Source organism: Hipposideros armiger, unplaced genomic scaffold (assembly GCF_001890085.2).
Source record: "Hipposideros armiger isolate ML-2016 unplaced genomic scaffold, ASM189008v1 scaffold_347, whole genome shotgun sequence".
Classification (NCBI taxonomy): Eukaryota; Metazoa; Chordata; class Mammalia; order Chiroptera; family Hipposideridae; genus Hipposideros; species Hipposideros armiger.
The window spans coordinates 1,762,336-1,789,774 of record NW_017731697.1 but is presented as its reverse complement, the minus strand read 5'-3'; the positions used below and the strand labels follow the sequence as shown (position 1 = coordinate 1,789,774).

The 27,439-nt window shown below is 42.2% G+C and overlaps 1 protein-coding gene across 1 annotated transcript in view; it reads left to right on the top strand.

Annotated features, from left to right (window-relative positions):
- Positions 1-410: 410 nt before the first annotated feature.
- The window catches only part of MAPK9 (mitogen-activated protein kinase 9), a 61,370-nt gene continuing 34,341 nt past the window's right edge, over positions 411-27,439 (top strand). Inside the window, exons 1-3 of the mRNA XM_019661377.1 lie at positions 411-637; positions 15,774-15,942; positions 26,313-26,442. Of these exons, the coding sequence (XP_019516922.1) occupies positions 15,821-15,942; positions 26,313-26,442 (252 nt within the window). The 5' untranslated portion in view covers positions 411-637; positions 15,774-15,820. The remainder of the gene's footprint in view (positions 638-15,773; positions 15,943-26,312; positions 26,443-27,439) is intronic.

The window sequence follows — 27,439 nt, the reverse complement described above, 5'->3', positions numbered from 1 at the left end:
TCCCTCGCCGTCCCGCCTCCGCTTCCCGAGGGCCATCACATGGGTCCCGGGCGCTGAGGCTCCTGGCTCTCCCCAACAGGCCGCTCCGTCCCCCTCCTCGTCGCTGCTAGTTTGCACCTGCAGCCGTTAAGACCCAACTCTCGGTCCCGCCGGTCCGCCGCCTCCCGGCTCGGCATCCAGCCACCGTGTTGAGGACCCCGTGGGGGACAGCACACTTAGCCGGCACGCCAGGTCGTTATCTGCAGTCCCAGACCGCGCGAACTGCGCCGACAGCCCGAACCAGCACCGAGCCCTGGCCTCCGCCCCGCCGGCTCCGCCCGACGCCCCGCAACGGCCCGCCCCCCGGCGCCATTGGCCGCACCGGTCCGGCTCTCGGCGCAGTGATTGGTCATCGTTCGGGTCGCTCAGGCGCGGCGCCGCGATAGCGGCGGCGGCGGCGAAGGGAGCCGGACCGGAAGGGTCGAATCGCCCCGGCGCCCCTCACACCCATTGCGGCGGCGGCGGCGGCGGCGGCGGAGGCAGCGGCGGCGGCGGCGGCTGCTGCGGGTGCAGCGGGCGGGGCGGCCGGCTGAACCCGGGGCAAGAGCCGCCAGTCCGCCCGCTCGCTCTCTCCCCCGGTGCGGCGGCGGGAGGCGAGGTGAGCCCGGCGGCGGGCTAGGCCTGGCAGGGACTGCTCGGGCCGCGCCCCTCCGGGAAAGGCGGCGGGAGGGCCCGCGGAGGGCGTGGGCGGCGTGGCCGGGGTCTGCGGGCGCTGGAGGCCCGTTTGCCGCCCCTGTCCCTCGGGCTACTGCAGTCGCCCCCGCCCGCCGGCTGTCAGCAGCCCGGGGCTGCGGGCTCTTGCTGGCATAGCTCCTAGCGGCCCTCGGTGGGGTCTGTGGGCGCCACCCCTCCCGACTGTGCGGCACGCAGCTGCACATCCGTGCCGGGATGCTCAGGAGCCGGGTCTGGTTCCTGCGACCTTGGCCATGGCACTGACGCCCGCTGTTCTCTGTTTTCCCCTCGGGAAACTGGGGAAGTGCCTGCCCTTGGGAACCGGGTTGTTGTCAGGCTCTGTGAATGTGTGGGAAAGCGCTTGGGCTGGAGCTCAGTGCACAAACGTGGAAAACTGGGCGGGGTACTGCCCTTTGCTGGCGTGAGTGTGGCAGGAACCCCTCACCGTCCTCCCAGAGTCCCCCATCCCCGCCCTCCTGTGCCTCGTCATTGCTCAGTCGGTGCCCAGCAAGGCCAGAGCGGGCCCCGCCCACCTCCCCTTCCAACCGGCGCCGGAACACTGCTCTCCTATCTCAGCCATCCGCTCACCTACCCTGAACATGCAGCGCCATTACCTTAGGACCTTTGCACTTGCTGTTTCCAGTGCTTGCAGTTGTCTCCAGGATCTGCACAGCTGGCTCCTTGTGGTTCTTCCTCTGGTCAGATGTCTCATTTAACACGAGGCCTTTCTTGACCACCCCCTTTCATCCCTTAGTCATTCTATCATATTATTTTGATCAATAGCTCTGTGAGAACAGGTGGTTGTCTGATTTGTCCACTGCTTTATCCCCAGTGCTTAGAAAGCACACAGTAAGCACTCAGTAGTGTCAGTTCAGTGGATGAATTAGTGACCCTGCCTGCCTGTTGCCTCTGCTTTATCTGTTCATTTAGTGACTTCTGACTCACTTGTGACACAGCGAAGCAGATGGAAGCTTGTTTTCGTTTTAAAATGTTTCGTTGAAACATTTTAATGTCCTTGACCCCTTTATTTGGTAACACTCAGAACACGCTGTAATATAAAATCTTACATCTTTATGTTTGGCTTTAATTTCCTTCCACACATTCAGGAGACATTTATTGAATTCTACATTATTTAGGTCAGGCTTTCTGCTCCGCCTTGGCGACACAAAGGCAATAGCAACAAGGTCCCTTCCTCCAGAGAGCCAGAGAACGCAACAGCAAAGGCAGACATGCAGACAGTTCCAGGACGGTGTGATGCCCGCTGTAGTGGAGGGATTGTGCCATGGAAATGTGGGGAAGGTGACAGGTGGTGCTGGCGTTGAGCCTTGAAGGGTGATGAGAAATTTGCCAGGCAAGGAGAGACACAGAAGTGGAAAAGAGCAGGGTGAAGGGGGAACCTTAGCCCAGTGTGGGGCTGGGCATCAGCCCGCAGGGCCAGGTGTAAGAGAGACAATGGTGGGGACCCTAGAGAACCAGACCTCATGCAGCAATTTTAAAAAGAAGCCTGAACTCTAAATTTGTAACTCTACTCTCCAGTTTTTTAAATGTTGGCAGTACCTAATTTAAATTTTTTTTTTAAATGCTGTGAGCCAAGCAAAATACAAACTTCATTCAGCCTGGTTGCAGGGTTGTCAACCTCTAGGGCAGCGGTTCTCAACCTGTGGGTCACGACCCCTTTGGGGGTCGAATGACCCTTTCACAGGGGTCGCCTAAGACCATCGGAAAACAAAAAGATACTTACATTACGATTCATAACAGTAGCAAAATTACAGTTATAGAGTAGCAACGAAAATAATTTTATGGTTGGGNCGGAAAACAAAAAGATATTTACATTACAATTCATAACAGTAGCAAAATTACAGTTATAGAGTAGCAACGAAAATAATTTTATGGTTGGGAGTCACCACAACATGAGGAACTGTATTAAGGGGTCGCGGCATTAGGAAGGTTGAGAACCGCTGCTCTAGGGCAAGTTACATAGGAGGCAAGAGCTGCAATGAGCTAGAAAGGTAGCCTGAGGCCAAGGGAGCTAGTTTGTCCAGATACTCTCATTTAATTGTCACCGGAGCCCTGTAAGTGGCAGCTATGAAACCCATTTCTACAGAGGAAATGGGGACTCACAGAATCTTAGTAGTCTGCTTCATAGAAAGCCACTAGGAGGTGATCTGAACCCAGGTCTCCCGCAGATCAGCATTCTTTCCTGGGTCCCTCAGCGGTGAGTATTCTCCTTTGGCTTGTAAATTGTTCTGGAAGAACAACATCCAATCTAGATGTTCTCCTTCATTTAACCCTTTATTTTTTCCTTCCTAAGGATCCTTCACAGTTAACAATAATCCTATTTTGGCATAGTCTTCTCTGGAGAACTTTGATTTTCCTGAGGATTTAATTTTCAGGATGCCAGGGCTTTAAATAATTTGTTGATAGATTACAATATGTTTATTTGGCCCCCCCTAAATAAATGTTAGAGGATACATTTCAATTTGTTCATTTAAAATTAACTGTTCTTAATTATTTGATAAAGAAAAGTGCCAAAAGAAGCAATTAATAATGAGTAAATCTGTTGTTTTCATGATGCATAAAGTAAAACAGAAAGCACATTTTTTTCTTAACGCAGTTGTTTCAGCAGTATTGCAGCTATTAACTCCTGGTTAAGAAGGTGACGTTTTTACCTAATTTTCCTTAAGAATAACTAAATTTGTATTTGGCCTTTTGTGATTGTGGGAACTAATTTCAACACCAGTCTTTCTTTCAGCTATTTACTATGAGGACCTTCAAACATATATACCAAACAAAACAAAACAAAACAAGACAAAAAACCAGAATAATGTCAACAATTATCAGCTCCAGGCCAATCTTATTTCATCCCTAACCTCATCTACTTACACCCTCACCCCCCCTCCCCCATATTATTTTCAAGCAAATTCTATATAGGTCATTTCATTTGTGAATTTTTCAGTATATGTCTCTAAAAAATAGGGACTCTTTTAAACTTGGAAAAGCAATAATTTGTAATATAACCAAATAACCAGTCAGTATTCAAATTTCCCGTTGTCCCATTCATTTTAGAGTTTCTGTAATAGTTTGTTTATTGGAATCAGGATCCAAAATAAGGTCCATACATTGTGATTGGTTGACAGATCTTTTAAGTGTCTTTTAATCTGTAGATTTCTCCTCTTTTTCTGTTTTTGTTTTCCCTGTAGTTTATTTGTTGAATCAATTGGGTTCTGTAGCATTTCTGTTGTTGGGTTTTACTGCTTACATCTCTGCAATGTCATTTAATGTGTTTCTCTATGTTTCCGGAAAATTCATAGTTGGATCTAGACGAGGCTTGGTCAGATTCAAGGTGCCTTCCTAGGTAGGGTGCACTCTCCCATCGCAGGTAACCCTGCTGGGCTCTCGCTGGGGTGTTAGCAGCAGTTGACACTCAGCCCGACACCTATTAGGAGGTTATATTATTTGGGGGGTAAGTTTGTATATCTTTTGCCCAACAAGAACTCATTTTTGAAAAAAGAACTCTGGATCTTCTCCAATTTTATATTGGCCTTTGAATTGCCATTTAAAATATTTTTAATTGATGCGTCTAATCCTTTAGGAAAACGTTGGGGATAAATTAATAGATACAAAATTAATGAGCGGAAAGTCATCACCGTTTTAACATAGGAATGAATTCGTTACAACTAAGGAAATTTACAAATCATTTGAAGGTGAGATTCAACAAATGTGATTTTTTAAAATTCATTTGGTATTTTTGTTTGTTGTTTGGTCCTATAAAATACTCCCCCCACCCCCAGGCTGATTTTACTGTAGTATCTTTCTTAAGCAAAGACTGTATACTCTAAAACATGTCAGGAAAAGTAAAAATAGATTCTAAGGATATATGGATTGCAAATGAGATAGTTCTTATTTTTTCTTTAAAATGAGGCATTAATATTAACTTCCCTTTATGTTAAATAGGCTCTTGCCTGTTCTGAAATTGTCTTTAAAATAACTTCTTTTAAAAGAGTGTGTATATACATTATATTTCTACAGAACTCTAAGTGATTTAATTTGTTAGACTATTTAAATATTGTATATCTCAACTGATGCTGCTACTACCTGATTTTTAGCATCTCTAGGCTTGAGGGTACAGCCCAGGTAGTAAATCCACCAGCTCTGATTCTGGAATCAAAGTCTGTTTTGCCAACTCCTAACTGTACTCTCATAAACACAGCTACTGTTATATGTTATAAAGCAGATGTCTTCAAAAAAGTTCCCAAAGCATCATCCACCTACCACCTCCCTAGAATGAAAAGTAAATTCTGTGCATTGCCTGCTGTCTGTTGTGTCTTTCCCTGAGGTGCACACCTAGTATTAGTTGTGTCAGCTTTTGCACTTACCATGTTTTAGTTCACATTTTCAGAATTCAAACATTTGAATAGTTAATAGAATGGGTGTAGTAATATCTGTTCAATGTCAGCTGATATTGAGACATTGACCTGTGCTGAGCAATGTGCCAGCCGTCCTCTGAGGTTGATTCTGTGCTCATCCTCATTTTACAGGTGAGTGTAATCGCTTGCCCAAGGTCACCCAGGTAAGTGGCAGACCCACTGCCCTCCGACTCCAAAGTCCTAATCTTTAATTTTTTACAATGATACCTTTTATTGTGTTGTGTATCACAATTAAAATTTTGAATAGAAAATGTATAAATCCTAATATAGACAGCTATTTTGACAGTTGTAAGAAATATCACCCTAAATCTTAAATCTGTATACTATAATTTAGAAGAGAGTAGCGCATTTTTTTTCTTTTTACCTTTTGAACCCTTCACCCATTTCTCTTACCCCCTATCTCCCCACCTCTGGCAACCACCAATATGTTCTATGTATCTATAAGCTTGTTTTTTTTATATTTGTTAATTTGTTTTGTTTTTATATTTTCCATATAAATATTTTACATACAGTATTTGTCTTTCTGTGTCTGACTTATTTCACTTAGCATAATGCCCTCTAGGTCCATCCATGTTGTCACAAATGGCAAGATTTCATTCCTTTTTTTGTTTGTTTGTTTAATTGGGGAATTGGGGGAGGGGAACAGTGTTGGGGAATTGGGGAAGGGGACCAGCCAAGTTGTTGTTCTTCAGTCTTAATTGTGGAGGGCGCCCATCGCCATCTGGCTGCCTGTCGGCAGCTTATGGCCCCTAAGTTCAAGGTGCTGTGTTCAATCTTAGTTGTGGGTGGTCATAGCCACCATCCCATGCATGAGTCGAACCAGCAACCTTGTTGTTAAGAGCACAAACTCTATCCACTGAGCCATCTGGGTGGCAGCTCAGCTCAAGGTGCCGAGTTCAGTCTTAGTTGCGGGTAGGCATAGCCACCATTCCACACGGGAGTTGAATCCAGCAGCCTTGTTGTTAAGAGTGCATGCTCTATCCAGTGAGCCATCCGGGCGGCAGCTCAGCTCAAGGTGCCGAGTTCAGTCTTAGTTGCTGGTGGGCGTAGCCTACCATCAAACAGGCAGTCTTGTTGTTAGGAGCAAGTGCTCTCATCAGCTGAGCCATCCTGCCACCTGTTGGCAGCTCAACAGCAGTTCAGTTCGGGCACAGTGTCACTGGCCCATGTGGGAATAGAACTGGAGGCCCTGTTGCTCAGAGCTCGTGCTCTTAAGCTAACTCTTAACCAATTGAGCCACTTGGCCAGCCCAAGATTTCATTCTTTTTTATGGTTGAATAATATTCCATTGTATGTATGGACCAGTTTCTTTATCCATTCATCCATTGATGGACACTTAGGTTGCTTCCATATCTTGGCTATTGTGAATAATGCTGCAGTGAACATGGGGGTGCAGATACCTTTTTGAATTAGTGTTTTCATTTTCTTCAGATAGATGCCCAGAAGTGGAATTGCTGGGTCATATGGTAGTTCTACTCTTAATTTTTTGAGGAGCCTCCATACTGTTTTCCATAGTAGTTGCACCCTGTACATTCCCACCAACAATGCACAAGGGTTCCCTTTTCTTCACATCCTCTCCAAAACTTGTTATTTCTTATCTTGTTGATAATCACCGTTCTAACAGGTGTGAGGTGATGTCTCATTGTGGTTTTGATTTGAATTTCTCTGATAATTTATGATATTGAGCATCTTTTCTTGTACCTGTTGGCCATCTGGATGTCTTCTTTGGAAAAATGTCTGTTCAGATCTTCTGCCCATTTTCAATTGAATTGTTTGTTTTTTTGCTGTTAAGTTGTATGAGTTCTTTATATATTTTGAATATTAGCCACTTATCAGATACATGATTTGCAAATATCTTCTCCCTTTTAGTAGGTTGCCTTTTCTTTTTGTTGGTGGTTTCCTTTGCTGTGAGAAGCTTTTTAGTTTTTTATTTTTGCTTTGTTACTTTTGCTTTTGGTTGTCAGATTAAAAAATCATTATGAAGACCTATGTCAAGGAACTTACTGTTTATGTTTTCTTCTAGCAATTTTATGGTTCAAGTCTTTAATCCATTTTGAGTTACTTTTGTGTATGGTATAAAACAGCGGTTGAGTTTCATTCTTTTGCAGGGGGCTGCCCAGTTTTTCCAACACCATTTGTTAAAGAGACTGCCCCTTCCCCACTGTATATTCCTGGCTCCTTTGTTGTAAATTAATTGACCATACATGTTTGGGTTTATTTCTGGGCTTTCTATTCTGTTGCATTGATCTATATGTCTGTTTGTATACCAATACCATACTGTCTAAATGACTATAGGTTAGTAACATAGTTTGATATCAGGAAGCATGATGCCTCCATCTTTGTTCTTCTTTCTCAAGATTACTTTGGCTAGTCAGGGCCATTTGTGGTTCCATACAAATTTTAGGGTTATTTGTTCTATTTCTATGAAAAATGCCATTGGAATTCTTACAGGGATTGCATTGAATCTGTAGTTTGCTTTAGGTAGTATGGGCATTACTTAACAATATTGATTCTTCCAATTCGTGAGCACAGAATAGTTTATCGTTTATTTGTGTCTTCAGTTTTTTTCATTGATGTAATGTATTGTAATTTTCAGTATACTAGAGATATTTCACATCCTTGATTACATTTATTCCTAGGTATTTTATTCTTTTTTGATGCAATTGTAAATGGGATTGTTTTCTTAATTTCTCTTTCTGATAGTTCATGATTAGTGTATATAAACACAACAGGTTTTTATGTATTGATTTTGTATCCTGCAACTGTACAGAATTTGTTTATTAACTTGTAACAGTTTTTTGATGGAGTCTGCCCTCTGACCCCAGAGTCCTGATCATAACCACACATCACACTGCCCTACCCCATTTATTCTCCTGCTTAGTTTTACTTTTAACAGATGTCTGCTGAGCACCTACTACGTAGTTAGCAGGGGATTGAGAAATGAATCAGACACATTTTCTGCCCTTAAGGAGCTCACACAGTAGAAATAGAGATATATTTGCAATGCAACATAAAATGAACACAGGAGGTGGTGGCTAAAAAGGAAGCATGCCCGGCGTGATTTGAAGGGAAAGGCTGGAGAGGAAAACTTGTAGGAGTAGTGGGTGCTTGCACTAGGTTTTGAAGGAGGATGAAGGTTGGCCAGGAGAACAAAGGGGGTGGGAAGTCATTTCAGGCAGACTGAGCAGGTCAGGCAGAGCCAGAAGGTGTGCAGCAGCCGCGTATCTGCTGGTCCCAGGAGGTTTGATATTGACTGTTGGTGGGCCAGAGGGCCTGCGGGCTCTTCTGCTGTGCTAAGGATCCGAATTTTACTCTCAAGGCAGTCGACCATTATTAAACAGGAGAGCAGTATGGTCACTACATTTTTTATTTTTTATTGTGAAATACCTACACATTTTTTAGAATTAGTTTCAGCTGTAAAACACTGCAATAGTTATACTTTTTACCCCTCGAGGCGACAACCCTCCTCCCCCAATCCACCGCCCCACTTCCCCCCCCAATATCATACATATCTATTACAATTCCCTTAACTCCACTCCCACGCTATACTCCACGTCCCATGACTATATGTATGTGTGTGTGTGTGTGTGTGTGTGTGTGTGTGTGTGTGTGTATATATACATTCACTTATAGTTGACATACAATATTATACAACATAAGCTTCAGGTGTACAGTGCAGTGATCAAGCCTCTACCCCATCTATGAATCTATGATGTGGTCTCTGTAGCAAGACATGATGATCACTACATATTTTAAACAAATCTCTCTCTTCTCTTTTAATTCCTTAATTTGAAATTGCAAAAGTAGTACAGAGAGGTCTCTGCACCATCCACCCAGCTCCCCCCATGGTTAAATATGTACATATCAGAACCAGGAAAGTGGCACTGGTACAATGGGTGCTTACAGTTCTGTCATTTTACCACATGTGGAGATTTGTATAGCCATCTCCACAATCCAGATAACAACTATTTCATCATCCCAAAGATCTCCCTTGTACTATCCCTTTGTAACCACCCCCCCTTACCCCCCACCATCTGTAACCCCTGGCCATCACTAATCTGTTCTAGAGCTCTAATTTTGTCATTTCAAGAATGGAATTATACAGTATAGGCCTTTTGCGATTGGCTTTTTCACTAAGTATAGCCCTTAAGATCCACCCAAGTTGTGGCATTTTTCAGTAGTTCGCTCACTTTTATTGCTGAGTGGCGTTCTGTGGTGTGGACGCAGAGCTCTTGGTTAACCGTGTACCCACTGACGGACATCTGGATGGTTTCCGGTTTTGAGCTATTACACGTGTAGCTGCAGTGAGCATTCGTGTACAGGTTTTCATGTGGATGGATCTCTGTTTCTAAATGGTGTGTGTAAGTGGTTTGGATGTAGCGGGGATGTAGCAGGAGAGCCTTTGGCTGTTGCCATGTCCAGGGGACGGTGAGGAGGCCTTACGGAGAACACTGGGAATTGGGCTAGAGAGGGTGAGAATGGTCAGGCCCAGGGCCCTTCAAGGGAGGCTTTCGGGGGTGAGGCTGGTGGGAGGAATTCTCACTGGATCCTTAGGATCCGACCGCAGGTGATGTCATAACCAACTAGTACTTCCTAGTTGTTCTTTATCATAGTATGTGCTGTGACTTAAGAACGGATATTCACAAGGGCAGCCCTGAGCTGCCTTGGGTTCTTGATTATCAAAGAAAGATGAAGTTGTGCTATGGTATTTTTACTAAGACTTAAAAGTAGGAAAAAAGAACAATTTGGTTAAAATTTCAGCAGCAAATATTGAAACAAAGAGGGTGACTGTGAAAAGTTTCTTTAAATATTGCACGTCCTGGACCTCCTGAAATGTTCATGTGATCAGAGGTTTACTTGAGTCTGTGAATCTTCATCGTCAGAAGGAAACGTGTCCAGGTGGGACGACCACCAGGCGGAATGTGATGCCCGTGTTTCCTGGCCTGGTCCTGGCCAGTCCTTGACCATATCATTTACCTTCTGAATACAATTAGAGATATTAGAGCGGTGTATTGGGAAGAACATGAATATTGTAGTCAAACACACCTCGATTCAAATCCTGGCCTCTTTCCAGCTCTCGGAGCTGTTTCCTGGCTTGCAGGGTGAGGATAGTGCCACACCTGGAGCCCGTCAGCATGGCGTGCACCTGCAGAACTCAGAGTCTGCCCCCTCTGTTGCCTCCAGTCTCATCTGTCTCAGACCCACCCTCCCTAGTGTCTGCAGCTTTTCATTTACAAATGTTTGTTTAATTTTTTGGGGTTTTTAAATGTGAAATATGTGCATGGCTACAAAAAAAAACCCCAGACTAGAAAGTTATAATGGGAAGAGTGAGTCTCACTTCCCACTGTTTCTGTGCACTTTAGCATATTGTGTGTGTGTGTGTGTGTGTGTGTGTGTGTGTGTGTGTTTCTCCTAGATTGACATTTACCATGTGCACTCTGAATTGCTTTATTTTATTTATGTTTTAGACATCTTTCCATATCAATAAAGTCCCTGCGTTGTTTTTAATGGCTTTACTGTACTTTTATGCCATAATTTGTTCAGTCATTCCAAGTGTACATATTAGGTTATTTCTAATTTTTTGCCTGTTACAGAAGTGCTGTGACCATCCTTGCACAAACATCTTTGAGGATTTGTATACACATATTTGTCAGATACATTTGTAGAATTGTAGTTGCCAGGTTAGGAGTTATGTGCTTTTGAAATTTTCATTAGATATTACCTATCTTCCTTCCAAAATATGTTTTACCAATTTTCAGTTCTCACTGGCAAGCATGAAAGTACCTGTTTCCTCACTTCTGGGGTGATACTGTGAACAAACTTGTGTTCAGGTCTCGCCTTCTCCAGGAAGCCTTCTTGTACAGCCACCTCTCACTCCCATACTCCCTCCACTTGTTCACTTGCCCCACCCCAGGACACCAGTCCTTCCCAATCCCCTGGGCTCCTGCTCTGTGGCCTGTGCATACCTCTAGGACACTTCAATGTGATATGATAATTATACTGTTGGTGGTTTGAGGGAAGGGGCTGTCTTGTTACCTCTGCTTGGCTCACAGGAGGCCCTCAGGAAATGTTTGTTAGGAGAACTTCGTGAATGTTTGCTGACGTCCCCACAGTACTGGGGCTATATGCTTTCCACTGCCCTTTTCACTTTAAAATTTGAGAATTTTGTAAAGCTATAGTTAGAGGAATTTTTTTAATTTAGAAAAAATAACCAGAGATTTAATATTATATTTATAATCCCTAAATTGTTTACATTTAGAAGAATACTAGAGTTGGAGAGATTTTTTTTTAAGCATTTCATACTCAAGGCTCTAAACAGGTAGGAATGTTCCTCCCCAGCAGTATTTATTTATTCATCAAGTGGGTACTTTACTCCAGTATCTGGGGGCATTCTACAGGAGTGTCCAGTTTTAGAGAAACAGATTTCAGATGAGAGCCTTTCATTTGGCAGCATTCACGGAGCAGCATGGCACGTGAGTGGTGCTTGAGCAGAGGCCATGCTGATTCCTCCCTGCCACATGTCCCTCACACACTCACATCAGAAGAGCCTCAGGAGCTGAGTGTGTCCCCAGGGCTTTTTCAGTGGCTGGTGTGTGTGTGGGGGGTGCTTAGACATTTCCTTAAGTTCGTCAAGTGATGAAGGGAAGACAGGCCACCCCGCTTCTGAGGAGCCCCCAACTTGTGGGCACTGGGCCCATCTCTGGGAGCATGGTGAGGAACCAGCACCCTCCCGTGAGGGGCGCAGGCAGCAACTGTACCTTTAGTGTGTCATAACGTGGTTGCATGAGGAATTCTCATACTTGCCGATTTGTAAACTGTTTTCGGAAATCCAGTTGAGATCCATTTGGTTGAAATACTATCGCAGCAGCGTTGATTTCATTAATAACAAAGTTACATGTTTTCTTGGGTCACCTTGAGGGTTTTTGTCTTGCTCTCATGAGGCCCAAGCCTGACAGAGAAGCTGGCTTCGACGGGTTCTCTTTTAGGTGTTTTTTGTTTGTTTTGTTTTGTTTTCCTGCCAAATAAGGGCAACTAATTTTAATGTTAAGATTGTTTTAAATCTTGAGATGAAATTGTAGTAATAATTCTTGAACCTAGTGATGTCATGTATTCCCAAAATTCATAAAAGCTAACCAGATATTGTACCAATCAGAGTATATATAGGTTACAACAGCTGTCACAGAGAGACTTCGAGACTTGCTCAGCAAGGTTAAGATTAATTTGTGCCAGTCTCAGTGTGGGCAGGTGGACCAGAGTGGGAGGCTTCTCTGTGCCACCTGGTCATTCAGGCTCCGAGTGGTGGGCGGCTCTGCCGTCTTCAGCATGGGACCTCCAACTCTAGGTCTGTGACAGCCAACCCTTCAGCCAGCAGCAAAGGAGAAAGACAGATTGGACAGCAAGGAGCTTTCTGTTAATAATAATAATAACAATAATAGTAATAATAATAATAATACCTGGAAGTAACATACATTACTTCAGCTCACATATTATTAGCCAAAAATTGGTCATGTGGCCACACCTGGCTACCAGGAATGCAGCCATATGTTGTCTCTAGCTGAGCAGCCTTTTGTCCACCTGGAACAGGGAGACTTCCATTACTAAAACAAAGAAGGGAAGAATGGATTCTGGAATACATCAGGAGCCTGTGCCTGTCATGCTGCTTGTCCCTCTGGCACTCCAGACTCACCTGTCCAAGCTGAACTCCCTGAGTCAGCATGGGTCGCCTGCCCACCTCCAGCTGCTTCCCCCTCGTTTCTCCTGGTCGTATCTGGGGGCAACAATTCACACACGTTCTCCGTCTGACCCTGCATCTCCTTTCCCCCACCTGCCGTGGTCTAGTCTTTGTTGCCAGGTCTCTCAGTCTTCAGTCCTGCCCCCTCAAATCCATCCCTTTCTCGGCTTCCTGAATAAGCTCTTGAAAAGCAGGTCAGAGTACACGCCTTGTGCAAGCTTTGATGGCTCCACAGCCCCCAGGCCCAGGCCCAGATGGCTCCCAGCAGCTTCGGGGCCTGTGGTGATCTGGCCTCATTTTCTTTTTCCAGCTTCTTTCCCCCACTACCCAGCAAAACTAAATCTCAGATGACTTGTCATGCTCAGAGGCACCTCCAGCTCTCGGCACATGTTACTTCCCTGCACCCCAAACCTTCATCCTTTGGGCTTAGAGCTCTCCTGGCCTCAGGTCTTTCTGAGTGTGCCCATAGTGTGCGCTTTCTGTAAGTGCACCAAGGACGGCACATCTCTTGCTCTGGCACAGGAGCTCATCCACAGGGGTGGGAAGACATGCTTTATGATGACCAGCGTTGCTGGTGTATTACAATATGGCAGAGGTACAGCAGCGGTAGCAGCTACCTGCCTTTTTGCCGAGTCTGTCTCTGATCCTTTGCATTTGTAGCCCCCTTGCCAAGCCGAGCAATTCACCATGTCTGAGCACAGTCAGCTTGAGTTCTGTGCCTCTGCTGTTTGTCTCTGGCAAAACAGACCAGGGCAGAGCCACCTCTTCCAGGAAGCTTTCCTGGACTTCTGCACTCTGCCCATGGGTAAGACCTCTTTGCCTTTTGACTTTGTTAACATTTTGCTCATATCCCTGACCTCCTTGTAACTCATATTACAATAGTTAACGGATGCATTCCTCACACTTCTCCCCCAAATAGTGAACTATTAATACATGCTGCTTCTAGACTGGTTCCTAGCTCATACTACTGTACCTCCTACATTACTTGTTGCTTTCTTGTACACAGGCACCCCATAAATGTTGAATGGAATTGTCTATAAGCAAATTAATCTTTAGAAAAAGCTATTCTTTCAGATGTCAGTAAAATGGAGTAGCATTGTGAAGAAATCTGTAGATTCTATATTACAGGTGAGATCAGCAAAGGTCTACTGAATGCTCCCGCTGTCCCAGAGGCCAGGCCCTTCCTGTCCTGTCCTGTCCTGTCCTGGGGGTGTGGGATGCCCCGCTCTCCTGGAGTATAGGGCCCCTCCTCACAGCAGCGTGGCTTGGCCAGGCCATTTAGCTCACAGTGTAACAGGACTGGTCATCCTGCTGCGGTGTCAGTGTCGGTGTCGTGAGTACTGTGTTGGTTCATCTCATGTGGTGCTGGCCTCCCGGAGGCACGCTGGCTGGGGTGCATGGCTCTCAGTTGCAATGGCTGGTGGCACCAACAGCTGTTGCCCTGAGAACAGTGAAAAACATGAAGCAGTGGTCACTTGGAGAAACTATTTGATTTAAATTCTCTGTTTAGACTTATTATAATGTTTAATGGAAATCCTAGACATCATTGTGTTGAAACACAAGTCATCACTCCAAAAAACTCAGTGGATAGACATTAAATATTATATGATAGAACAAACAGGCAGGAATTTGCTGGTGGTGTAGAATAACATTTAAATTCTAAAAAACAGTATAGAACAGGGGTCGGCAAACTTTTGAGACGAAAGAGCCACTCAGCAAACTGAGGCTCGCCAGCCTCTGAAGTAAAATTGAAAATGAAAATAAAACTATCATAGTTTCATTTATAAAATTTTTTACAGGATATTCACATAATGGTGATTATGTAAAAATATATGGCTCTCGAATAATTTTTAATTGTTTTGAGGGACAGGATTGGCTCTTCTAGGGGCTGGCAAACTTTTGAGACAGAACGTACCCGAAGAGCCGCATGTGGCTCGCAAGCCACAGCTTGCGGACCCCTGGTATAGAACGTTTCCCTATATGATTTTATTGTTGGCTTTAAAATTTCTTTTTTAAAAGCCCCAATATAAATGTTCGCTGACTTTTTAGCAAACATTGTCAGACAAGAGCCTGGAAACCAGGTAAACAAGTGTAGCTGCCCGCCGATCTCCTGTGTGCTTGTTTTCTGGACCAAGTCATTCAGCCTTCTGCAGAGTGGGCATTTCAGCCTGCTGCCCAAAGCCCGGAAAGGCCGCTCGAGGCCGCGGGTTACACTCAGACCTCACGAACAAATGGCGTGGCGTCCACGTTGTCTACAGTAGGCAGCGGGCAGTTCTGCATCTGTGATGTCTGTATTGAAGCCCACTAGTGATGTCGGTGCGGGGACGCTGGCCCGCTCCACCCCCAGGAGGCAGGAGCATGCCCGTGAGCATGTGTGGCATACCCGTGAAGCCAGTCCCCAGTTGTTCATTAACTTACTCCTTTTCCATCACTTTGGCATACGACTTGCTTTCTGGTTCATTACTTTAACCTGCATTTGTGGACTTAGCAGAAGACTGGTCATTTGTTTTTCTGCAGTAACTGTAGATGTGGTTATTTGAAACAGTGCCTCCTCTCCGGTTGATTCCATAGGAAGCGAGCTGATGAGACTCATGTAACATGGGCTTGTCACTAGTAAAAATGTGCAATTTCTTTTCTCCAAAAGTGATTATTTTCTAATCCAGTCCCATAAAATGTGGTCATGCATGGCTTCAAATTTCCTTCCTTTCATAATGGTCTTGTAACACTGAAATGTCTTCGCATTTTTCTCATGCTGCTTAATTAAGTTCAGAACTTGGTCAAGCTGAGTTTATAAACTTACAGCCACATTGTCTGATATACCAATAAATTTGAAACACTGTTAAGCTAGTTCTGTGTGTATAATTTCAGTAAGAATGCATATTCATTCTGTTTTTCTTTTAAAGAATCTGATGACTGTACCAGCCTTTGGAATATTACATGACACTACATCATGAGTGACAGTAAATGTGATAGTCAGTTTTACAGTGTGCAAGTGGCAGACTCAACTTTCACTGTCCTAAAACGCTACCAGCAGTTGAAACCGATTGGCTCTGGAGCCCAAGGAATTGTTTGGTAAGTATGGTCCATTTCAATAGTGTGGATTGAGTTGTTTTTGTATTAAAAACAATAAAACTAAATCATCAGAATTTAGAAACACTGATGATGAAAATACTCTTTGTTATAGGTTTATGAGCAAAATTGAATCAACCTCTTATTCTAGTTATATGTAGTCACATTGTAGGATACAAACCCAAATCCTTAGAATGCTACATAAACTTAAATAGGTAGCAATTTTTTTTCTTTTCCATTCCCCCTGTCATTATGATAGTAGAGGAATAGGGATGACAGTGAATTGTAACAGAAATTTGGAGTTTTATTCATTTCTTCATCCTGGCCACCTGTCCCCCTCCCCCTTTTATTCCCAATCACTCCTATTCATTTCTAGGCGCTGTCATTGCTGTGCCTTGCCCTTCATTGGCAGGATGAGGCCAGTCAGTGTCATTATCACCCATGGATTAACCAGGAAGGGATGCTGTGTGAGGGGTTGGGCTGGCCGTCTCTTCCTTGGTGTTTCACTTCAACTATGTGTCCAGCCCAGGACGTCAGAACAGTTGGTCTGACCCTGAACCTTAGTCTCTTGCATGGTAAGACAGTCAGCTGCTGCGACATCACTGGCCAGCTAAAGGTAAAGTTTTCCACATATTTCCTAGAATACAGTTATCAGCACTTCCCAAACGTCTTATCTCTTAGTTTTCTGGGCAAATATTTTTTTCTTCTTTTGGTCAATAAAACAAGATTGTCTTTGCAGCTAAAAGAGACTGCATTGAAGCTGAACACCCAGTGTTTATAGCTGGTAGGCAGAGGGGGTTCAAGATGAAAGAGAACTCTTGGATGGATGTTTTGGGAGGGGAGTTTGTGTTCCTTAGAGACGTTGGGTTTAAAGACTTCACCAGTGGTTTGTAACTGCTCCTCTGTTATAGAAACATGTGATGGGGGAAGTCAGTTGGTTTCTTTGGCCTAAGTGCCTGGAGGCCCTGGGAGCTAAGAGGAGGTGGCAGTTCAGAGCTTCCTGGGCAAACTAAGGTGGGAGAAGGGTGGTTTGGAAGGAATGCACAGCTTGTGTCTCAGATAGTGGTGATCTTAACTTCCAAATGATAACACGCTTAAAGTCATAATTACAGTCGATGGACAGTTCATGTTAGGAGACTTTGATGTTAATAAAAAGTTCTGGACAATGAAATATTCTTTTGATTTAAAATCCATCTCTTATTTGGAATTGGATGATAATTTGATACAGGTAATTTGGCAATACTGCTATCAAGGACATTTAATGTAATACCCCTATTAAGAGGCTGACTGGAAGTTTATAATTAATTGTAAAACATAAGGCTGTATAAAGGGTAGGCAGTTAAAATTAATGACTTATTGTAGCATGGTAAATAAAATCACATTATGTTATAAAATACTATTTTGCAGAGATTTGTTTTGATCTGTAGCTTGCATATGCTACTTCTCTTTATTTTTTAAAGAAATGTTTAATAATGAAATTGTTCATTATGGATGTATATTTCTCATTTTAAAATTCTACTTTTGAAGTAAAAGTTCCTAATATGCCATTATAGACAACCTCCTCTGGTAAAAACAGTGGTAGAATTATAGGAAGGAAAGTTCTGAAGTTTAATAAAAAAAAAATTAAAAAACTGAAGAGTCCAGAAATAAACTCATACATATATGGCCAGCTGATTTTAAAAAAATGGTGCCGAGGTTATTCAATGGGGAAAGAACAGTCTTTTCAAGAAATGGTGCTGGACAAGCAAAAACTCATAGACACAGACAACAGTTTAGTGGTTACCAGAGGGTAAGGAGGAGGGGCGTGGTAGAAGAGGGTAAAGGGGGTCAAATATATGGGGACGGAAGACTTGACTTTGGGAGTTGATATATAGATGACATATATATCATCTATATCAATGCAACATGTAGACGATGCATTATAGAATTGTATACTTGAAACCTATATAATTGTATTAACTAATGTAACCCCAATATATTTAATAAAAAAAAGAAAAGAGAGAATTGTGTTGGGATGACTGAATATCCACATGCAAAAGAGTGAAGTTGGACTCCTACCTCATATTGTGTAAGAAGTTAACTCAAAATGGGTCAATAACCTAAACATAAGAGCTAAAACCATAAAACTCTTATAAGAAAACAGGAGGAAAGCTTCATGACTTTGGATCCTTAGAAATGGCACCAAAAGCTTGAGCAACAAAAGAAAAAAATTGGACTTCATCAAATTGTGCATTAAAGGATACTATCAAGAGAGTGAAAAAACCTACAAAATGGGAGAATATTTGCAAATAATATATCTGGCAAGTATCCAGAATATATAAAGAACTCATATAGCTCAACAACAAAAAGAAAAAATTTTTTAAAAACAAAGGATTTCTATAGATGTTTCCCCAAAGAAGATACACAAATGGCCAATAAGCACATTAAAAAAAGATGCTCAGCATTAGTCCTTTGAGAATGTAAATCAAAACCACAATGAGATACCACTTCCCACTCACTAGGATAACCATAATGAAAACCAAAAATGACAAATGTAGACAAGAATGTGAAAAAATGAGAACCATTGTACATTGCTGGTGAGAATGTAAAATGGCAAAGCCACTTGTGGAAAGCATTTTGATGGTTCCTAACAAGTTAAACATAGAATTACATATGACCCATTAAATACTCTTAAATATATACCCCAAAGAATTAAAAACAGATGTTCAAACGAGTACTTGTACACAAATATTTCTAGCAGCACTATTTGCAATAGGCAAAAGGCGGAAACAGCTGATGGCCATCAGTGGGTGAATGGACACACCAAGTGTGTAATATACATACATGGAATATTACTCATCAAAAGGAGTGAAGCACTGACACAGGCTCCAACATGGATGATCCTCAAAAGCATTATGCTGAGTGAAAGAAGCCAGACACGAAAGGTAATCTGTGAGTCCATTTATGTGAAATACCTAAAGAAGATAAATCCAGAGAGACAGATTGGTGGTTAACAGGCCAGGGAGGAGGGGTACGGGGGTCAACTGCCTAATGGGTCTGGGGTTTCCTCTAGGGGTGATGAAAATCTTTTGGAATTATGTAGATATGGTGACTGCACAATGTTGTAAATGCACTGAGTGCCACTGAATTGTTCACTTTAAAATGGTTATTATGTTTAGGTGAATCTCACCTCAATAAAAAGTGTTTAGAAAAAAGTAAACTGGAAGGTGCCTTAAACTAAGGATATTGTCATTTTTAATGGTAATTTAACTCCTAATACTATAGTATTGTATATAATGATATTTTTATGTTATGTTATATATAAAATATGTTGTAATTTTCTTGTAGCTTAAGTTATATATTGACAGAATCTTAACAGTAACGTCACTGAACTCTTAATATTTTCATTTAAATGATTTTATGACAATTTTATTAATAAAATAGGAACAGCTTTCATCTCCCATACAGAAAGGTAGGAAGAAGTATGTAGAAGCTAAAATTCGAACACCATCCTAAATCTCCTCTCTTGCAAACCCTCATTTCCATAGCCTGAGTTTTGATTCTAAGGAGAGGTCAAAAACTGGGGTTTGCTCTTTTCTTCTCAAGGAAGAAGTCATTACTTTGAATTGATTCAGGCAGCTCCTCCTGAGCCCATGTATGGCTCATGGTCATGATCTCTGAGGTCACTAATTCACTTAACTTTGTAAGCCAAGCCAGCTATTCATTACCAAAGGCAAACCTTTTTGTTTGGTTAACTTTACTGGATCCATGGAAAAGGGGTTAGTTAGCTAACTTGATTCAGATTATTGAGGTTTCCTTTTAGAAATGTTTGTACAATTATGAACATTAATCTCAGACTCCTGGAATGTTTCATCTTTTGGCCTTTAGATCAAGTAGCACCAGAGGAGTTGGTCCTAGATGGGTGGAGACCTGGTCTCCATGATTATATTATTGCTACTTTCTCCTAGGGCCTGTGCCGGCTAGGGAGCTGGCTGGCTGCCCCTTGCCTGCCCTCCGGGCTGAGGCTTTGTGGGCCCACTGAGCTGTAGCAGTGGTGGTGCTGGAAGTGGCAGTGCTTGGGTTCCTGGGAGAGAAACCTTCCCCATGGTGCTCCCCCACATGTCTTCTGAGGATTTTTTCTGGTTCTGTTTTGCATATCATCTTGGATAGTATTAGCATTACGCTGTAAGGTCCTCAAAAGAAAAATGTTCTGTGCATGATGCCAGGAGAGAGTCTATGACCTTGTCCTGTTGTTGCAATAGAGCAAAAACTTGTGCCAGTCACACCCCTTTCTTCCCCATCAGTGACAGAGGGCCTGAATGTCCCCACCATCAAGCCCTAAGTTCCGAATAACCTATTATCTCCAGTGATCCCTTCCTGGCAGATATGGCAGGTTCTTCTGACACCCATTACTTGTGTCCCCACTGTATCTCCTGGTTGGATTTTCCTCTGAACCCCCTGGCCGATTGAGATACCATCCTTGGTCTTTCAATACTTACCTGTGACATGTCCCCCAGATAATCTCAGCTCATGCTGAGAACAGTCTCCTCTCGGATTGATCCAAATGCTTGCAAGGTGTTCCCTCTCCCTCTCCCTCTCCCTCTCCCTCTCCCCCTCCCCCTCTCTCTCTTTCTCTTTCTCTCTCTCACACAAAAACACCCCAGAACTGTAAGCCAATAAATGAGTTTCGAATGAGTCAATTTGTGGTAATCTGTTACAGCAACAATAGGAGAGTAATGCAGGAGATGTGTGTTTTTACATTTTTGAGAAATAAAATGTAGTAATTAGCAATAGTACAAGATTTACAAAACTTGTTAATCATCTATTTAAGCTTTACAAAGACATAGGGACAGGTGTGCAGGTAAACCAAGGTGCAGGGACTGATACAGGATTAAATGGAAGAGCTGGGATCAGAATACAGCATTTTGACAGTTTTATTTATTTCTGTGTTTTTGTTGTTCATTAAAAATGTTAGTAAAATGTTTTATCATTTTGAATTATTCATAAACATTGGAAATCATGTAGTAAAATTAATTGCAAGATTTTGAAGCTCTAGTGGGAAAATGTGTGTAAATTTCCTTTATATATATTTAATTTTTTTTTCTCCTTTTAAAATCTCGAGTTGTTCAGCCAAAATAGTAAAGACTATATTTTAGGAAACAGTTCTCTGAAGTGTTGAACTTAAAAAAAGTGTTTAATCTTAGATCTAGCAGCACTTTGAAGTGACAGTTACAATCTTAGCATGAAATGGTTGGTATAGCTCGTACACCTTTCTGTTGCTTCTAGTTGAATCAGGAACATTGGCTTGTTCCTACACTGTTTTATTTTCTCTGTATTAATATAAATAAATGAAAACCTAATATCTACAATAAAATTTCTGTGATAAAGAAGATGTATGGTATAAGGCACATGAAGGCTGTGATTCAGGAGACTTGAGCCTAAATCCAGCTCTGATCCTCACAGCAGCGGTTCTTTGTGACCTTGGCCAAATCATGTGTCCTTATGGGCCTTAATAGTGTCATCTCTAAAATGAGTACTTTTGGAACTTCTGATTTAAGATGGTGGATCACACACTTAAACCAAGAGAATAGGGAGAGGACCAGTAGTCAGTGGCTACGAGCTTTTAACAAGTTTCTGAAATATAAAAAGTAACTGGAAAGTTGATGCAGGTAAAACAGAGCAGAGGAAGTGAGCATAAATGGATGAGACACTTGCAACAAGGAAGCGAACTTACCTATAGTAGAACCCCCGAGAGGCTGTGGGTGTGGAAGTGACAGATATGGAAAATGAATATGAAATGGATGGCTAGAAATGTGGATGTTCATCAAAAGTGTGTCTATGAAGCACATTCCCATTCCCATCCTCACCCCCACGTTCAGCATTTGCCCCTGGAGAGCAAGTAGGTGAGTGAAGAATTACTAGGCCAGGATCCATGGCAAGTTGGAAGCCTAGTGAGGGGAGCCCAGGATTTGGGGCTGTCTTTCCCTTGAGGGCCTTTGAAAATTCTGAAGTGGGCGACTGAGAGATTGAGTAGTACTTTGGACTGCCTGGTGGGACTACGAGAGGATTTGAGTCCAGGGCCCTCCAGTGGGGCCTAGTGAACTTCCTTTGCTTTGAATTGGGACTGGTAAAGGGCTGCATCTTAGAAGTAAGAATGAACCAGAGGGAAAGAGGCCCTTGTAGGCATTGCCATTCAGCTTCAAATCATCTGGTTTGCTGAACTTGAGGCGAATTCAAATTGCTAGTGCCCCCAGGTACCCAGCAGAAGTAAATGTACCGGTAAATGCTCTCTGGAGGGAGATAACATCATACTGGATTGGATATCAATTATTTCTAGATGGCAAGCATTTTTATAAGTGCGAGCACCAGCACACAATAAAAAATAACTAGTCTGTGCGCGAGTCGGGCTCGCGCGAAAGCTGCCGTGGCGCAATGAAGGTGAAGGCTGGCGCCGCTCCCCGGCCGAGGTGGGATCCCGAGGCCTCTCCTGTCTCCCGAGGGCGCACCACCAGCCGGTCTTGCCCGCCGCGCTGGGGAGGTGGAGCGCGAGCGCACGTGTTAAGACCCGAAAGATGGTGAACAAAAAATAAATAATAAATAACTAGTCACGCAAGGAGATTAGACAACACAAAATCCAGCACAAACAATAAAGGAAAAAAAACGATCCACAGGATATTGGCATTACTGGTTCCAAACTTTAGAATAACTATGATGTTTTATGTTCAGGATGGTAAAAGGCAAGATAAAAAATTTTGGTGGAAAAATGAAAACTTAAAAAAACTAAATAGAAATTCTAAAACTGTAATATATAGTAATAAAATTATGATGTTAATAGATGGGCTCAACAGTATATTAGATATAACCGAAGAGAGAAATAGTGACCTGAAAGATAATTTAGAATAAAATACCCAGGATGAAGCCTGACAAGTCAAAAAGGTAGAAAACTACAAAAGAGAGGGTTAGTTTTCTATTGCTGCATCACAAATGACCACAAATTTAGTGGTTTAAGACAACACCCATTTATAATCTCATAGTTCAATAGGTCAGAAATCTGGGTGGGCTCGTCCAGGTCCTCTGCTCAGCATCACAGGCTAAGATCAGGATGCTGGCTGGATTGGGCTCTTACCTGGAGACTCTGGGGAAGAAGCTGCTACCAGATGCTTTCAAGTTGTTGACAGAACCAGTTTCTTAAGCAGTAGGTCTGAGGTCCCCATTCCCTTGCTCTCTGTGAGCCACTGTGCTCCTAGAGGCTCCCACACTGCTCCTTACTTGACCCTCCATCTTAAACGCAGCAATGCCATGTCTAGCCCTTCTCAGGATTCAAATCTCTGACTGTCCCATCTTCCCACCAACCAGATCAAACTCTGCATCTAAAGGGCTCTTGTGATTAGATTAGCCCCACCTGCCTTTTGTTAAAACGAGAGTGTGTTTAGCCTCCATGCAAGACACAGGATCGATAACTAAAAAAAAAAAAATCTAAAGCCTAGAAATTAGTAGAGTGAACCACTTTGGAAAATAGTTTTCCATAATCTTCTAAAATAAAATATATGCAATCCTACTCTTAGCCATCTATCTACTCATCAGAAATGCGTGCATATAAATGAATACAATGTAGTTATGTATGAGAATGTTTATGACCATGCTTTTTATAATTGCTTGCAAGCTGAAAACAACCGAAGAATATCAAGGTTATGTCATAGAGTCATGCAAAGGAATATTACAGCAGTGACACGGAAAGAATTATAGCTACGTAAAGCAACACTGGATAAATCTCACAAATATAAGTTTGAGCGAAAGAAGTTTGGTACAGATGATTTCAAAAACTAGGCAAAAATAAACTATGGCAGGTGGGCTTAAAGATACATGTTTAGCTGGTAAAAGCAAGGAAGTGAAAAGTCAGAAGCAGGAGGACAGGAAGGACAGTGATTAGTAGGAGGTGTGGGGCACATTGGGGATGCTGACAAAACATGCTCTTTGATAAATCATTGAGCAGAGGAACAAAAGAGGAAGCAACGGGATGACTGTCAGACAGACATAAGCCTTATCAGCAACAACACGCAACATGGAAAATCAGTGGAGTTCCGAGAAAAACTTGATTCTGGACTTAGAAGACAAACTGTCAGTCAAGGGAGAGGGCAGAGTAAGATCATTTATCTCCCATGCGTTTTGAGGAAATTCCTTGAGGATGTACTCCAACAAAGAGAATACCAGCATGTATGGCACACAGAACAGTGGAAGTCGGTGAGAAGTCCCAGGGCAATCACTGTGCAGCAGGCCTTGAAAGAAACTTCAAAAAGAATGGAATTGATTCCAAACAATAGATAATATGAGTAAGAAGGGAGGAAGTACTGGTGATAGCCTTAAAACAGGTATATTTTCCTTCTTTTAATAAAGAAAAAAAATGTTCATTAGCAATTTATAGTGGAAAAGCTAGAAAAAGGCATGCTCCAAGTGTAAAACTAATTTTAAAAGGACATGATGCTTGAGCAGTTGATGGAATGTAACAAAAGAATCCATTTGACCTTGATGCTGGCAATAGTCTCACTCTCCTAGGCATGGCAGCCAGAGTTGTGATCTTTAGAAAATGAAATATAATACTAGCTCTGCAGTCAGCAGTGTTCACATGCGCACAACACATGTACACTCTGTGTCTCGACTTGTAACGTTTAGTCACATCCTAAATAAGAAACACAGAAAACTTAACTATAGAGAACAATTAGATGTGTTATCAAGCTTGACTGTTTAAGACAGAAGTTTGAAGGAAAGAGAATAGAGAGCTGGAAGAGAAAGGATATGGAATATAATAGTCTCATTTTACATACTGAGGAGTCAAGAGGATCTTCAGAAATTGACATAACAGTAGTTTAGACATTTAAAGTTACACAGGTAACCAAGGGAAAAGCTAAAAATAACATAAGAACAAAAACTGGGAGGAGTTGGAGTTTCAAGTGAGTGACTAAATCCTGAGTTTTCATAACAGGGCATAATAGATCATTTCTAAAGTTGATAAATGAGGAAATAGTGATAAAAGTGTATTTTTTGCAGTTGAGAAGTGATTATAAGAAGTAAAACCAGGAGTAAAGGTAGTTGCTCCTGGAGTGGGAACTAGGAGTGGGAAGTGCATGTATGCTCAGATGCTCAGAATTGGTCCATTTGGCTCATTTTGAACAGATTGTTGAGACCAAAAAAGTCAGGTCTGTTTTCAAATTCCTGAGACCAAGAAATAGAATATAGGTACAAAGACACACACACGTGTACAAATACATTAATTAATGATTTCATAAATAGCTTTTTCGTTAACATTTTACAATTTATATGATGGTGCATTTGCATATGGGTGTGTGCATTTGCGTATGTGTAAACCTGTACATGTAATGTGAACTGAATTCAAGAAAAAAATAATTCCAAGGTGACATGAAGTTTTTAACCATTCTTAACCAAATGCTACAGTGGACAGCGTTCAATTTAAAGGCAGGCTGAATTAAATTAGGGTTGTTTTGCAAAAAATATTATTCATAGAAGTGAATAAGCGGAAACAATGTTTTAAACTGAATAGGATAAAGAAATAGAAACTATATTTTAAATGGTGCTTAGGTTTTTAGGTTTTAGGCGTTTAACTCCTGATGTGTAGCCGAAAGATAATAGCATGAATGGTACTATTAGTACTAGTTTGAAATTAGTACAAAATGTACAATCAGGCTACTCAGAAAATAGGACAATGAACCATAAATTTCACCTGGGAACTTGAGATACTGGAAGCACAGGCTGTAGAATATTCTTTTCTTACTATGATAATATGAGGTGCTGTTTCTAGTAGAATTTTGTATATAACAATTGATTACATTAGGAATTGTGTATCTTGGGGCATTTACCTTGAGCTGAGATTTTGGCTTCTGTTTTCTTTTTAGATTTTTTTCTTCTGGGAAAAACACAATCAAAACTTAGATTTATTATATTCTTCCATGAGTTCAACCGTTTCTTCTACTGTGATAGTCCAAAATATGCTTCTGTTTTATTCTGTGGTAACCAGTGGCCTTTTTTTAACTTGCTGGCATATCTAAACTGAAGATTTCATTTCTTGACCGGTCTTACATACTCCATATTAAATTACTTGGTTCTGAACATAATAATCTCAACTAATACAAGAGAAGTCAACATGCAGTGGATTGCTGCACCCGTCCCAACCGCAGCTGCTCATCAAAGTAGTCAGTCCATCCTGCACTCTTAGCCAGCTCACTTGGGCCTTCGCATGTACAAGTACCTCGCGTGCAAACCTGCAGAAAGATTTTCCCTTGTTTGTTATTCGTTAAGATAGTACATTGACTGTACATTCTGCACTGCTGTATTTTCCAAGACCATTTTAACGGATTGCTTATTGTATTTCTTAATTATAGTGCTGCTTTTGATACAGTTCTTGGGATAAACGTTGCAGTCAAGAAACTAAGCCGGCCTTTTCAGAATCAAACTCATGCCAAGAGAGCTTATCGTGAACTCGTCCTCCTAAAATGTGTCAATCATAAAAATGTAAGTTACGCCTATGCTACCTGTGTATACTTGAATGTTGTCAATGATGTGATAATCTTCTGGGTCACAGTGAGTTTGGACCTAGGGTAAACTAGTGATTAACATAACTATTTAAATAGTTATATTTTATTGATAAAATTCTTAACAACATTGGGGAAATCGAAGTCAGCAAGAGGCATCAGGATCCGTAGGAATTTAGGTCACTCAGCATGGATAGGGATGTCAATTTACCCGGTAGCCATTTGGTTTTCACTGTTTCTGTTTCTGCAAAATGGCAACAGGATTTATTGACCTAACAAATTGAAAAACAACTAAATATTTTTTAGAAAAACATTGTTCTAAAGTAGCTTTTTAGGGGCCAGCCTAGTGGCTCAGTTTTTAAGAGTGCGAGCAACAAGGTCGCCGGTTCGATTGCCACATGGGCCAGTGAGCTGCGCCCAAGCTGAGTTGCCTCTGAGCTGCCAACAGGTGGCAGGATGGCTCAGCTGGTGAGAGCACATGCTCCTAACAACAAGGTTGCCAGTTCGAGTCCCACATGGGATGGTGGGCTACCCCCACCCGCAACTAAAATTGAACATGGTACCTTGAGTTGAGCGGCCGCCTGGCGACTGGATGGCTCAGTGGTTAGAGTGTGGGCTCTTAGCAACAAGGTTTCCGGTTTGACTCCCGCATGGGGTGGTGTACTACGCCCACCTGCAACTAAGATGGAACACGGCACTTTGAGCTGAGCAGCCATGAGCTGCCTACGGGCAGCCAGATGGTGACTGGACTTGGAGCTGAGCTAGCTGCGCCCTCCACAACTAAGATTGAAGAACAACAACTTGGCTGTTTCCCTTCCCCAATTCCCCAATAAAATCTTTTTAAAATAAATAAATAAAGTTGCTTTTACCTTGTAATACAGACATTTCAGTTTTAAATAAATGTTGTCAGATGATGTTGTATTCAAGATAGCTGTACTTGGCATCTCCACAGACATCAAAGAACTGTCAATTTTAAG